Source organism: Thalassophryne amazonica, chromosome 12 (assembly GCF_902500255.1).
Source record: "Thalassophryne amazonica chromosome 12, fThaAma1.1, whole genome shotgun sequence".
Taxonomy (NCBI): Eukaryota; Metazoa; Chordata; class Actinopteri; order Batrachoidiformes; family Batrachoididae; genus Thalassophryne; species Thalassophryne amazonica.
The window spans coordinates 3,160,453-3,176,056 of NC_047114.1; the positions used below are offsets into that span (position 1 = coordinate 3,160,453).

At 41.3% G+C, this 15,604-nt stretch overlaps 1 protein-coding gene across 1 annotated transcript in view; it reads right to left on the reverse strand.

Moving 5' to 3' along the window:
• The window catches only part of LOC117522365, a 55,081-nt gene extending 41,076 nt beyond the window's left edge, over nt 1-14,005 (reverse strand). Inside the window, exons 1-3 of the mRNA XM_034183762.1 lie at nt 13,930-14,005; nt 1,769-2,074; nt 1,403-1,696 (exon numbers count right to left, since the gene is read on the reverse strand). Coding sequence (XP_034039653.1) covers nt 1,403-1,696; nt 1,769-2,074; nt 13,930-13,984 — 655 coding nt within the window. The 5' untranslated portion in view covers nt 13,985-14,005. The remainder of the gene's footprint in view (nt 1-1,402; nt 1,697-1,768; nt 2,075-13,929) is intronic.
• Nucleotides 14,006-15,604: the final 1,599 nt, after the last annotated feature.

Genomic DNA, 15,604 nt, shown 5'->3' on the forward strand with positions numbered 1-15,604 from the left:
TCCTTCGTGCTGCGATGCGGAGGATCAGCGTCGACCTTACTGGAGGAGGTGCGGAGAGGGGGAGATGCGGAGCGGCTGGCTGGGTGCCGGATGGTGCGCCGTGGAAGGTCTTGCAGGCGCCGGTTGGTCCGGATGGCGAGAGCGATGAGCTGATCCAGGTCGTCGGGGAGATTCACAGACACAAGCCGATCCTGAATCTCTTCAGCCAAGCCCTGGAGAAAGACGTCCTGAAGAGGTGCGAGATTCCAGTCACTTTTGGCAGCCAGGATGCGGAAGTCTATTGCGTAATCGGGCACTTGACGTTTTCCCTGCCTCAGCCTCATGAGGGATTGAGCCGCTTCACGGCCCGGAGAAGTGTGCTGGAAAACCAACTGTGAAGCGGTGGTGAAAGCCGGAAGACAGAAGCAGATGGCAGATTTACCACCCCACTCAGCTGTTGCCCACGCCAACGCACGACCAGTCAGGTGAGTGATGATGTAAGCTATCTTCGTCCTGTCGGGCAGGAACTTACAGGCCATGAGCTCAAAGTTCAACTCACAATGCGTTATAAACGGTCTGACGTCACCTGATTTGCCTGAGAAGTGTTCTGGTGGAGACAGCAGGTTGCAGTACTCAGGTGCAGGTGTAGAAGCAGGTGCTGACAGCCCCAGTGGTGACGGACTGGTACTGTCGGTGGTCGTCATGAGGGAAGACTGATGATCAAGTCTGGTTAACAACTGATTCATGTGAGTGCTTACCGACTCCATAAACGAGTCTTGACGTTTAGCGAGGTCGCTAAACCCGGAAGTCAGAGCAGTGAGATGGTCTTGCTGCTGTGTGAGCTGCTTACTGTGACAGCGTACTGCTGACCGAAATGGGTCAGAGCCGGCTGCGTCCATCGTTGGCCAGTTTGTACTGACAGGCGGGATGCACGAGGATGGTAGGACACAAATGCACAGCTCCGGCAGACAGCTCTGTTTGTTAGTGGTCTTTACTAAAGGAAAATGCAGAGGTCGGTACACGAGCAGGCAGTCCAACACAAGCAGCAGTACAGAAATCATCACGCAAAATGGCGTGGTCAAAACAACAGGCAGGAGGTCAGGTACACACTATGAGGCAGGCAGGAACAAGAACACAGGTACAGAGCTGGAATGCAGGCACAAGGCACGACAAACTGGCGGAGAACAATACCACCCAGTGAGCTTATAAAACCCCAGGTGGCAATCAGCAAATCAGGAACAGGTGCACATGGAAAGCACCAGAAGCAGGGCGTGGCCAGAAAGCGAAAGAGAAACACCCATTACCAAGAACCAATAAGAGAAACAGACAGACAGACCCAAGCAGAAAAATCCCAACAAAAGAATAAATAAACCAAAAACACACAAAAGAACAAAACTCAAGCCCTGACACCTTTCAGCATCACCTGCATTTTGAGGACAAACTTGATCGATCTTCTTGGTTGCGTTGGTTTTGCTGACCTGGTTGCTATGGTTACAGATAATAAAGCCATTTGACATGTAGATGTGGAGGGATGCCACAGAGGGGGTGACCTTTGACCCCTGACCTCCCCACAGAGAGCAGGTTTGTTTTTGACATGTGAAGTTGGCGCTGAGGATGATGATGTCAGAGTCGTTTGTGCTGCAGGTCAGAGTGATGTCACAGGAGACAGACGTGTTGGAGACAGAGTCCACCTGCAGGACAACTGGAGACACTGGATCTGTGGACAAAAACCCAAAAAAACATGAAGACAGGAAGACATGCTGCATCAGAGAGATGATCAGAAACTTACCAACAACTATGACGTTGTATTGTGCTGTTATTCTATCTTTATCCCCTTGAATAAAACCAACATAAAGTCCACTGTCGGCTTTCTGTAGATCCTTCAAAAGCAAAGAGAAGTTTTCTGCAGTAAACTCAGCTCTTTCTTCATATGACTTATGAAAAATTGGTTCACGAGGAGGTAAAAATCTTATTATATTTGTGTCATTAATTTTCCATGAAAAAACAAAGCCATCTTCAAGGACTGAAGGTTTGTGTCCATCCAGAAGGACATCTCCTCCCGTCTGCACAAATACAGGAGTCACATCAACAGAACCTGTTAAAAAACAACACGAAGTGTCAGTAAAATCATCACTGACACCTGAAGAAAACAGAAACAACATTTCTGATTCATCTGGAGCTCTGACACAACTTATGGACATTTATACTCTGAGTTTAAATATGACAGCAGTCAAACATCACGTATCCCAGCATGCAACAGGACAGGCTGATCCCTGCGCCAGCTGTTTAGCCGTTAGTATCTTTAGGTGTTCATGACCCTCAGTTGTGTACTCATCTTATCCCCTCAGTAAAGATAAGAGAGAAATTCAGAGGACAGAGAAAATCCTTCAGACGTCGTTTCCTCACAGGTGTCACATGAAACAGCGTCAGTTTGGGTGAAACACACGTGTGTGCCCACAAACAGGAAACACATCGTCTCAGATGACACAGTTAGAAATGTTTCCAACCAGTTTTGCTGAAAGTTAAATTAATTAGATGTTAATTCATTTGTTAGTCACATAGTTTTTAATTTTATTTAAACTATAATATAAATGTTTTTGAGATTTGATAGATAGATAGATAGATAGATAGATAGATAGATAGATAGATAGATAGATAGATAGATAGATAGATAGATAGATAGATAGATAGATAGATAGATAGATAGATAGATAGATAGATAGATAGATAGATTGATTAAGAACTTTATTAATCCCAAAGGAAATTGCATTTGGCCTGCTGCTCATACAACATCAATCATACAACAAATAAATAACTAAAATAGATGTCAAAAATACAATAACACTGCTTTTTTTTTTTTTTTTTTTTTTGAAACATCAGTAAATTAATAAATTATTTATGGAAATTAGAATATAAGTCAGATAAATAATTTTAATAAACTATTATGTGGCTTGAGTCCACAAGCTCATTAAAATAAAACAGGATTCATTTTGTACATCAGCATCTTAAAAATTAGGATGTTATATATCTGAAAATGTTCATCAGGGGTCACATTTTCCACACAGTAATGAAAAGCTACAGAAAAATGGTGTTTTGATGTCAGGACACTGTGACCCTGAAGTTGACTTTTCCCTCATGACAACCATAGAAACACTTTACAGAAAAAGTTGGATTATATACTTGGGAAATGTGGACGTGTCCAACCATTAGAAAATCTGAAGGTTAAAGATGAAGTCCCCTTTTGATTATTATTATCATCATTATTTCAATCATAAAAATGATTATTATTTATTATTTTTGTTGGCAGTACTATAGTTTTGTTCCTTCATAATCAAAACACAAAATGATTCACAGTCTTATATCAACATTATGATCATCCATCCATCCATTTTCTTCCGCTTTATCTGGAGTCGGGTCGTGGGGGCAGCAGCTCAAGCAAAGAAGCTCAGACCTCCCGATCCACACACACCTCCTCCAGCTCCTCCGGGGGAACCCCAAGGCGTTCCCAAGCCAGCCGAGAGATGTAGTCCCTCCAGCATGTCCTGGGTCTTCCCCGGGGCCTCCTCCCAATGGGACGTGCCCAGAACACCTCTCCAGCGAGGCGTCCAAGGGGGCATCCGGAAAAGATGCCCGAGCCACCTCAACTGGCTCCTTTCGATGTGGAGGAGCAGCGGCTCAACTCCAAGCTACTCCCAAGTGACCGAGCTCCTCACCCTATCTCTAAGGGAGCATCCAGCCACCCTGCGGAGGAAACTCATCTCGGCCACTTGTACTCACAATCTCGTTCTTTCGGTCATGAGCCAAATCTCATGACCATAGGTGAGGATCGGAACGTAGATCGATTGGTAAATCAAGAGCTTTGCCCCCCTACTCAGCTCTCTCTTCACCACGATGGTCCGATACAGCGACCGCATCACTGCAGACGCTGCACCGATCCGTCTATCGATCTCATGCTCCATCCGTCCCTCACTCGTGAACAAGACCCCGAGATACTTAAACTCCTCCGCTTGAGGCAAGGACACTCCACCGACCTGAAGAGGGCAAAACACCTTTTTCCGGTCAAGAACCATGGCCTCGGATTTGGATGTGCTGATTTTCATCCCGGACGCTTCACACTCGGCTGCAAACTGCCCCAGTGCACACTGAACGTCCTGATTTGACGAAGCCAACAGAACCACATCATCCGCAAACAGCAGAGACGAGATTCTGTGGTTCCCAAACCGGACCCCCTCTACACCCTGGCTGCGCCTAGAAATTCTGTCCATAAAAATAATGAACAGAACCGGTGACAAAGGGCAGCCCTGGCGGAGGCCAACGTGCACTGGAAACAGGTTTGACTTACTACCGGCAACGCGAACCAAGCTCCTGCTGCGGTCGTACAGGGACCGGATAGCCCTTAGCAAAGGACCCCGGACCCCGTACTCCTGGAGCACCCCCCACAGGGTGCCCCGAGGGACACAGTCGAACGCCTTCTCCAGATCCACAAAGCACATGTGGACTGGTTGGGCAAACTCCCATGAACTCTCGAGCACCCGATAGAGTGTGTAGAGCTGGTCCAGTGTGCCGCGACCAGGACGAAAACCACACTGCTCCTCCTGAATTATGATTATGATTATGATCAAAATTCTGGAAACAACTTAACATTTTGAACCGTGTGGGATAAAACACAACCAGAAGATTCAATTTTCTATTTCTATAAAAGGTTACTGAGAAAATAGAAGAAAATACAGTCAACATGGGCATGCGACTGTACAGGTATTAAACTGAATGGGACTCCGGACCAGGGAAATATCAGAACTTGAAAAATATCAGTGATGTCTTAGTCCATAAGACTGTCCTCTTAACAGTCTAAAAATGTGGGGCTATGGATGACGTTTAGTGAAGGAAGAATCGTGAACAATGTATGACGGTTTATCACAACCAACACGGCTATAGATCACAGTATATTGGAGTCTGGAAGTGACACTGACCCAGACAAAGATTTCTTTAACTACGAGGTCTGTCCGTAAAGTATAGGTCCTTTTTATTTTTTTCAAAAACTATATGGATTTCATTCATATGTTTTTACGTCAGACATGCTTGAACCCTCGTGCACATGCGTGAGTTTTTCCACGCCTGACGGTGACGTCATTCGCCTGTGAGCACTCCTTGTGGGAGGAGTCGTCCAGCCCCTCGTCGGAATTCCTTTGTCTGAGAAGTTGCTGAGAGACTGGCGCTTTGTTTGATCAAACTTTTTTCTAAACCTGTGAGACACATCGAAGTGGACATGGTTCGAAAAATTAAGCTGGTCTTCAGTGAAAATTTTAACAGCTGATGAGAGATTTTGAGGTGATTCTGTCGCTTTAAGGACTTTTCACAGTGCAAGACGTCGCTCAGCGCTCTCAGCCGCCGTCATCAGCCTGTTTCAAGCTGAAAACCTCCACATTTCAGGCTCTATTGATCCAGGACGTCGTGAGAGAACAGAGAAGTTTCAGAAGAAGTCGGTTTCAGCATTTTATCCGGCTATTCCACTGTTAAAGGAGATTTTTTTAATGAAAGACCGCGGCGCGGTGGCACAGGAAAAACACCTCCGTGTTGATAACCATTTGTAAAATCCAGGTGGCTTTTGATGGCTTTCAGTGGAGTGAGTATATGAGAAATTGTTTATCAGCTGGAGATGTTCCAACTTGTCCTTAAGGCTTCCAACAGAGGTGTTTTTCCTGTGACGGAGCGTTGCGGCGGCTGCGAGCCGACGCTGCAATCCGCCCGCACGTCTTTCATTAAAAAAATCTCCTTTAACAGTGGAATATGCGGATAAAATGCTGAAACCGACTTCTTCTGAAACTTCTCTGTTCTCTCACGACGTCCTGGATCAATAAAGCCTGAAATGTGGAGGTTTTCAGCTTGAAACAGGCTGACGACGGCGGCTGAGAGCGCTGAGCGACGTCTCGCACCGTGAAAAGTCCTTAAAGCGACAGTATCACCTCAAAATCTCTCATCAGCTGTTAAAATTTTCACTGAAGACCAGCTTAATTTTTCGAACCGTGTCCACTTCGATGTGTCTCACAGGTTTAGAAAAACGTTTGATCAAACAAAGCGCCAGTCTCTCAGCAACTTCTCAGACAAAGGAATTCCGACGAGGGGCTGGACGACTCCTCCCACAAGGAGTGCTCACAGGCGAATGACGTCACCGACAGGCGTGGAAAAACTCACGCATGCGCACGAGGGTTCAAGCATGTCTGACGTAAAAACATATGAATGAAATCCATATAGTTTTTGAAAAAAATAAAAAGGACCTATACTTTACGGACAGCCCTCGTATTCTGACAGAAGTCTATAGGGCCCCTACACACTTGGTGCCAAATTGGTCAAATTATGGTGAAACAGCATGAAACAGTTCAAATTAGTGCACCACGAAACATCACGCCAACGGGCAGGTGTGCAAGATAACGGTGCGACAGTTTGTGCACATGACGGTCAGTGGTGGGCACTGGTCAGCTAATCCATTAACTGATAATTATAGAAGCTAATGTTTCTGCTAACAGATTAGCTTTTCAGATAACTTTTAAAACCATCACCAGACCAATTATCTTCTGCTAATTTGAGTTCCAATAACTTTCAATCCAATAAAAAAAAAATTTCTGGTAAAGTGAGCAAAGTTTAAAGGTCAAAAACATTTGTAAACCCTAAAATCAAACATTTTAATAAATAAACATTTAACAAGAGTTACACTGACCTACACATAATATGTGTAGGTCAGTGGTTTATGCATGGAAATATAGACCTGGAATGGACGCCTCAATCTATTAGCGTCGCTCAGGACAGGAAGGCGCCATTACTCAGGGTGATGTGCCGATCATCAATAATAAACTGACCGTTTTTTTTTTGCACTAGCGTCGCTATTTCTTAACGGATTTTAATAAATGTAGGCTTGTTTCAAAGCCCTTTGAAGTCTCTTTCCAATGAACCTATGCATGTGTGGGTGAAAAAAAACCTTTTATGTAAAATGCAGAAGTTTGGGGAAATGATGACAAACTGTGTTGCTTTTCTCGCTCTATTGTCGCTATTTGTTAACAGATTTTAATAAAAGTAGGCTTGTTTTAAAGCCCTTTAATTCCTATTTCTAATGAACCCATACATGTCTGGGTAGAAAAAAAATGTTTTATGTAAAGTGTGGAAATTTGGGGAATTTACTGTGTTTTTTTGTTTCCTGTCATCATAATTCTCAATGGATTTTTATAAATGAAGCCTTGTAAGTTGTATTCAAGCTGATTAAAAGCTCAGATAAAAAAAAAAATCCTTATGTATTAAAATATAAATCTGAAGTATGCCTTGCCATTGTGGTCATTTACCTTGCTACTTTTTCCGCAGTAATATTACTGCTAGTCTTTTAATGACAACAACACACACACACACACACACACACACACACACACACACACACACACACACACACATATATATATATATATATATATATATATATATATATATATATATATATATATATATATATATATATATATATATATATATATATATATATATATATGATTTTTACTAGCATTTTATTACAAGTAGATATAAAGCCATTCACCGTCCCTGGTTCTCAAGACCAGGCACCTAAGTGGCTCTACTCTACTCTTTTCTACTCTCCTACTTTTAAGATTAGGCTTAAAACTTTCCTTTTTGCTAAAGCTTATAGTTAGGGCTGGATCAGGTGACCCTGAACCATCCCTTAGTTATGCTGCTATAGACTTAGACTGCTGGGGGGTTCCCATGATGCACTGAGTGTTTCTTTCTCTTTTTGCTCTGTATGCACCACTCTGCATTTAATCATTAGTGATCGATCTCTGCTCCCCTCCACAGCATGTCTTTTTCCTGGTTCTCTCCCTCAGCCCCAACCAGTCCCAGTAGAAGGCTGCCCCTCCCTGAGCCTGGTTCTGCTGGAGGTTTCTTCCCATTAAAAGGGAGTTTTTCCTTCCCACTGTCGCCAAGTGCTTGCTCACAGGGGGTCGTTTTGACCGTTGGGGTTTTTCTGTAATTATTGTATGGCTTTGCCTTACAATACAAATTGCCTTGGGGCAACTGTTTGTTGTGATTTGGCGCTATATAAATAAAATTGATTTGATTTGATTCGATGTTTTGTTATATTGTGCGCACATTTTATTATATTGTGTGCAGATTTTATTATATTGTGTGCAGATTTTATTATATTGTGTGCAGATTTTATTATATTGTGTGCACATTTTATTATATTGTGCGCACATTTTATTATATTGTGTGCAGATTTTATTATATTGTGTGCACATTTTATTATATTGTGTGCAGATTTTATTATATTGTGTGCACATTTTATTATATTGTGTGCAGATTTTATTATATTGTGTGCACATTTTATTATATTGTGCGCACATTTTATTATATTGTGTGCAGATTTTATTATATTGTGTGCAGATTTTATTATATTGTGTGCAGATTTTATTATATTGTGTGCACATTTTATTATATTGTGTGCAGATTTTATTATATTGTGTGCACATTTTATTATATTGTGCGCACATTTTATTATATTGTGTCCAGATTTTATTATATTGTGTGCACATTTTATTATATTGTGCGCACATTTTATTATATTGTGTGCACATTTTAAGCATCGTTTGAGTAAAACAAAGGCACGATCTACTTAAATGTGGCCACAATTTGTAAAACGTGCACTCAATATTGTCTTGACACATAAATGTTGGCTATTAGTCAACAAACCAGGAAACAGTGTGATACATTTCCCCATTAGAAATAGATCTGGTCAGCGTGTATCATCATGGTTTGGATGTACAAGGACATATAGAGAACTCCAGCTGCCCAGCATGACATCATCTGGAGTTTAAGCACATTAAAAAGGACGCTGAGGGCGAAGCGTCTCCCCGTCGTGAGGATGACAATTTAGGTCATATTATGGAGTTCATTTTGAACGAAAGGAAAACGTGCATTCGTTTGATTAATTTGAGGTCTCAATTAAAAGAAAACGTGCACACATTTTATTCATTTGAGGTCTCAATTAAAAGAAAACGTGCACACGTTTTATTAATTCAGGGCTCAATTAAAGGAAAACATGCACACGTTTTATTAATTCGAGGGCTCAATTAAAGGAAACGTGCACACATTTTATTAATTTGAGGGCTCGATTAAAGTAAAATGTGCACACGTTTTATTAATTCGAGTGCTCAATTAAAGGAGAACATGCGCACGTTTTATCATGGCCAGGAAAACGTGCACACAAATTATCAGGGCCAGGAAAACGTGTGCCTGTTTAATTAATTTGAGAGCATGTTTTATTAATTCAAGGGCTCAATTAAAGGAAAACGTGTGCACAAATTATCACGGCCAAAAAAATCTATCACTTTAAGTGACCTCTCCTGGGTTCCATAGTTTGTGAAAATTATTTTTGCTTTATTTTTTTCCTTTCTTATTTCTGATTGTAAACCTTTATTACACTTATAAGCATATATACTAGCATAGTTCCACCTTACAATTGGAATATAATATATAAGATATACCTTACTGAATTTTCATATCATATTAAACAACAACTGCAAGTGTATATATATATATATATATATATATATATATATATATATATATATATATATATATATTTAAACATTTTTGTTTGTTTTGTTTGTATGCATGCTTAATGAAAAGAACTTATGGTGTTGAGTTATAGTCTCATTATATTGATATTAAATTGTGACATAACGACTTTAAAATAGACATTTGTTTTACATAATTACATTAAGGCTCTTGTACAGTTCATTTTAGTATTGGAGAATTTGTTTTTGTAGTTGGTGCAGTTGATGGTGAAGCTCTGGCTGCCTTTTTTCCCTCATTTCTCTTCTATTTAACTGGCTCAAGGTGCTCTGTCCATCCTTAGTAATGGCCGCTAGTCACGTGACGTCCATTCCAGGTCTCTATTTCCATGGGTTTATGGCAGGATGGCTGTCGCCTGCTGATGACGTCATCATTAAGCACAAAACGTGATTGGCCGGTTGACGCAGTGAGCATTGTGGGTAGTGTAGTTCAGCTTCAATTTGGAGGTTACAGTGTTATCGTCTGCTCAACACAAAAACAAAGCTGACTAATTTTAACATTATTTTATTTTATTTCTTTGTGGCATGGGATAATTTAATTGCCAAGACTCGGTGGGAGAAAAGAGCTCTCACGACGCAGCTGCAAGGACTTCTCTTCACCGCTGACACACCGTTTGGATAAGCAGGACGCTTTTCTTTATATGGATTATTTCTTCAGATGAATCCCATTGAAAGTAACAGGTAAGAATTTATATTTTCTACGTGTGTCTTTTACTCTGCCAGTCAGTGCATTAATGGACGTACTTGTATTTCAGTTGTTTAAGCCGCAGGGTTGAAAGCGTGTGAAAAAAGCAGCAGCTTTCAGTTCATAAATGACGGTGTATCTAATATCGAGATAAACTGTGACTTCTAATACTGTGTTTTACTGCTTTTGAAAGTTGATGACAGTGTTTTGGGTTTTATTCATTCATTTTTCATATGTTGTTTGTGTTTGTGATCCTTGAATTTACCCAGCAACCCCTGCAGCGCTTAAAGTGAAACTGGTTTATCAGAAGTCAGCAGTGTAATCTGATGTGGCCGCATCCAAATCAATACTAATAGTTATCGGTTATCTGTAATAGATACATTTTTTTAGCAGTTTATCGGTTTAGCGTCATAAAAGACACCTTTTCAGTTATCTGATTAATGGTTATCAAAGCTAACTTTTTGGTTAGCTGTGCCCACCGGTGTCTTTCGAGCAGGAACGCAATGCGATCTGCTGCAGCTGCACGCACTGTGGGATGAGCTGCACCACATCACACTGCTGATGTAAAGGAAAATAAAATAAAAACCAGCTGTATAATTAGTGAATATCATTTAGTTGATATAAATAATACATAAAATGGGATGCAATAAAGAACCCCGCAGTTAAATAACCCTGGCTAAATTAAAAAAGAAAAATACCACTCACAGGATTTGAACCCACACACTCTGATCAGCAGACAGAAACTTTACCACTGCATCACAATCACTGTCTCATAACAGGAGCGTGAAATGGTTAAAAATTCCAAAATTTCCCATCATTCCATTGGGGGTTAAAAGACACTGCTGCTGTGCTATGTGTGCTAGTGTTAGCATCATGGAGCTGAAGAAAGACAGTGACCTTCAACTGTGAATGAAAAAGGACATAAAACAACCAAACAGATGTTGGTGTCTTTCTGATGAATGCAGCTAGTAAATAATCTAATTTTTTGTGTGTCTTTGTACAGGGTCTAATCAAATCAATTCAAATCAAATCAATTTTATTTATATAGTGCCAAATCTGCCCCAAGGCGCTTTATATTGCAAGGCAAAAGCCATACAATAATTACAGAAAAACCCCAACAGTCAAAACGACCCCCTGTGAGCAAGCACTTGGCGACAGTGGGAAGGAACCCCCCCCCAACAGGAAGAAACCCTCAGCAGAACCAGGCCGAGGGAGGGGCAGTCCCCTGCTGGTACTGGTTGGGACTGAGGGGAGAGAATCAGGAAAAAGACATGCTGTGGAAGACAGCAGAGATCAATCACTAAGTCTAGTAAATCACTAAATCACTAATCACAACATAAGTCACCCCAAAACGCCACACCAGAGGCCACCAGAGATCCCACTGGGAAAAACTCTGAAGGTGTTTTGCTGGATGTTTGCTGGGCAGGTGCCATGCATCCAGAAAGTTTTCACACCACTTCCCCTTTTTCCACATTTTGTTATGTGACAGCCTTATTACCCCCACCAATGAAGATGGAGGAGGTTACGCTATCACCCCTGTTTATTTGTTTTATTTTGCTTTGTTAACCCACAATTTTTGCATATATCGTTCTGAAATTTTTACTGAAGATTCTTATTTTGATAGTCAAGAACTGATTTAATTTTCAAGGTCATAGGTCACAGGTCAAAGTCAGGAAAAATCATTATCTTTAACAATGAGCAAATTTTCAAAAATTCAGAACTCTTTCAAAAAAGATTAAATTCAGGTTATATCAAAAGTGCCTCAATCTCTCTCATTTTACTCTTATGGATTTACCGACACCACCAACATTGGACGGAGGTTCCAATTTTATGCCTGTTTGTCTTCCAGTTATCAATCAGAAACCAAGTGCCAAAAAGCAATAAAAATTCTGCATAGCAAAGATAACAAATGTTCTTTGAAAATCAGCTGAAAAAAGAATTAAAAAATTGAAAAAGTTGAAAAAAAAACCCTGACAACACCACAAAAAAAACTTTGATTCAAGTGAATGAACTAAATACATCCTCCTGACATTTGATCACATCTAATTTAGCTTATGAAAAGTCACTTCTAACAGGACTTCGACCTTGAAAATTTTTTCCAAAGTAAAAATTTGTGGAATTGGAAATGAGTGTTGGCAGAGGTTTGCGCTCTACGAGTGCATTGCTCTAGTTCCAGAATGAAGTAAATTATTTTTCCCTCAAAATTCTACTCACAACACTCCATAATGACAAAATGAAAAAAGTTTTTGTTTTGAAATTTTTTGCAATTTTTAAAAATAAAAAAGCAACTAAGAAACCACATGTACATAAATATTCACAACCTTTGCTCAATACTTTCTTGATGCATCGTTGGCAGCAATTACAGCCTCAAGTCTTCTTGATTATGATGCCACAAGTTTGGTGCACCTCAAAAATCCTCATCTCAAGGATGATCAGTGGAAACAGGAGGCAACTGAGCTCAGTTCTGAGCTTCATGACAAAGGCTGTGAATACGTATGTCCATGTTTATTTATTTTTAATAAATTTGCAAAAATTTATAAACTTTTTTTCACATTGTCATTATGGGGTGTTGTGAGTAGCATTTTGAGGAAAAACATTAATTAATTTTGTTTTCTTTTGAATAAGGTTGTAACATAACAAAATGTGAAAAAAAGTGAAGCAGCATAGAAATTTTCTTGATGCACCATAAGACAGCACTCACACAGGTCTGCTGTGTCAGTTATAAAAACCAGCATTAGTCTCATTCCAAAGACCTGCTGAGTGATGGCATCCTTTCAAGGTAACGTAAAACCAACAGGTAAATTAGGAGCTTGTGCAGTGTGTGGGTTGGGGTTGATATTTCTTTAGCCTACGTAGGCTTGTTCCCCAAAAAGCTATGTCCCTTGTCGTGCTAGTAGGGGTTCCCCTTTATGTTTGCACCTTTGTAACACATCAGGGTCCACTGCAGTTACAAAGAGTTTACTTGGTTTTCCGAAATGAGTCAGTGGGGGGAAATAAAATTTTAGCACAGCTTGTTGTTCCTCTTTGTAAGTTTCCACTGAATGCAGCATAAAGTTTGCACGTTGTCTTTAAATATGTTGTACAGTGAGTCCTCTATATTTTCCCCCAAAACAATTTTACCAACAGTAAAATTAGCAGTAATTTTGCAGTATACAACAGAATTAAAAGTACTTTAGAACTGCTAGATTTCAAGAAGAAGTAAAATTTGTCACTTTTTTGAAAATTGTAAAGGCACCACACTTTTAAGAACTCAATAAAGACTTTTCATTATTTTGTGTGATTCAACAGAAAACTTTGGAACCAGCTCTGTCGATCGTTTATGAGCTGAATGTTCCATTTTCAAATGTTCTCAAACACCAAGCGGCCTCCCTAATCCACTTAAAAAAAATACGAATAAAAACATTCTGTATGGTTCTTATCAACCTGAAGATCCTGACACACTTTCATTTCTCTCTGCTCCCTTTAAACACAAACTGAGTTTATTTTACAGCAATTCTTTAAAAACACTTTCAAACTGAGGTTCCTGAAAACTCAGTGTGTTTTAAAAACACCATCACTGCATAAAAAGAGTACAAACAAAACTTCATCAAGAATATGTATTTGTAGATTTCAGATATTTGTAGAAAATAAAACTTTTACCTTCAATGAGACGCAGAAACACCAGCGAAATAAAAAGAAGTGGCAGCGTCCCCATGTCGATGTGACAGATGAAGTAACACCACGCAAGAGAGAAAACTGACCCACCTTTCGTCAAAAAAGTGACAGCTGCCAATCAGAATCGACTACGTCACTAAGCCCCGCCCCCTGTATGACGTCACAGCCAATCAGAATCGATGATGTCACTATGTCCCACCCCTAAGCCCATCCCCTAGTCCCGTCTCCAAGCCCCGCCCCTTATGACGTCACAGCCAATCATAATCGATGATGTCACTATGCCCCGCCCCTAAGCCCCGCCCCTAGTCCCGCCTCCGAGCCCCGCCCCTTATGACGTCACATCCAATCAGAGTCGATGACGTCAGTATGTCCCGCCCCTAAGCCCCGCCCCCGGTTCCTCCCCTACTTCCGCCCCTGGCTCCTCCCCTAGCCCCACCCCCAAGCTCCTCCCCTAACCCCGGCCAAGCACCGCCTCCAAGCCATACCTCCCCTCCCACCCAGGGTCTAATATTTTAATGTCATTTTATTTCATGAATTAAAGAATGATTAAAAATACCTAGATCTTTTTAATGTATTAAAGAATTAACTAATTCTGAAATAATTAAACATAAATCACTGTCTATTATTTAATGCCCCTTTAATATTTTTAATTCTTAAATTATTACGTTTCCTTTTCTGTTTTTTTAATTCGTAAATTAAAGAAGGGAAACAAATAGCCGTCTCTCGGCTGTAAGTCTTTGCAGCAAGACGGTCAAATACCCACGCATAGAGCCGCTCGTGGAAACATGACCCCACGGCTGTAATACCTGTTGCAGACGCTAACTGTGTCTGTGTGAGTGCGTGTGTGTGGGTGTGTGTGTGTGTGTGCGTGTGTGTGTGTGTGTGTGTGTGGCGGGACACCCGCTGAGCGGAGATGCTGCCCCGAGGTGATGAACCCGAAGAACAATAAACAATGCTCCTTATCACTCACGCCAGATGATGTTTTCTTTTAAGATATTAGCCGATCGATCATGGGGCGCGGGACACCCGCTGAGCGGAGATGCTGCCCCGAGCCCGAACAATCAACAATGCTCCTTATCACTTACGCCAAACGGTGTTTTTTTAGAGCAAAAGGTAAGGAATTACGTCCCGCGGATGAAGAAGGGTTTAAAAATCCCCTTTCCGACGACAGAGTGACATACAGCATTCACCATGGCGAGACGAACTCCGATCCTCCGCTACATCTGCGAGACCCCGGTTAACATCAACATGACAACAGAAGGCTCGCTCGCTCCAAAAAAAGCGAGGATGTACGTCAGCCGTCTGAGCCAGCCGATACCGGAGGAAGATCTGACGTACAGCCTGGAGGGGCACGAACGTTTAACTTACACGTTCGACCCGTATTATGCCCAAGTAAGTTTCTTCACTTTGGCCGAGGGTGAGACTGCCACTCGAGGAACCCCACGGGTGGCGCTTACTTCCGCCGATTGGGGTGTCTTCTCCGCAGCGGCAGGCTCGATGATTCGCGACACGGTCAACCCTGAACCTCCAGGAGATCGGACGCCGGAAAAGAAGAAAACACGCTTCCAACTCACCTGGCTCAGCACCCAGGGGCCTCGCTATAGGGTGATATTTCAGCGTGGACCTCCTGACACTGTCTCTGAGGGTGAAATTAAGTTGG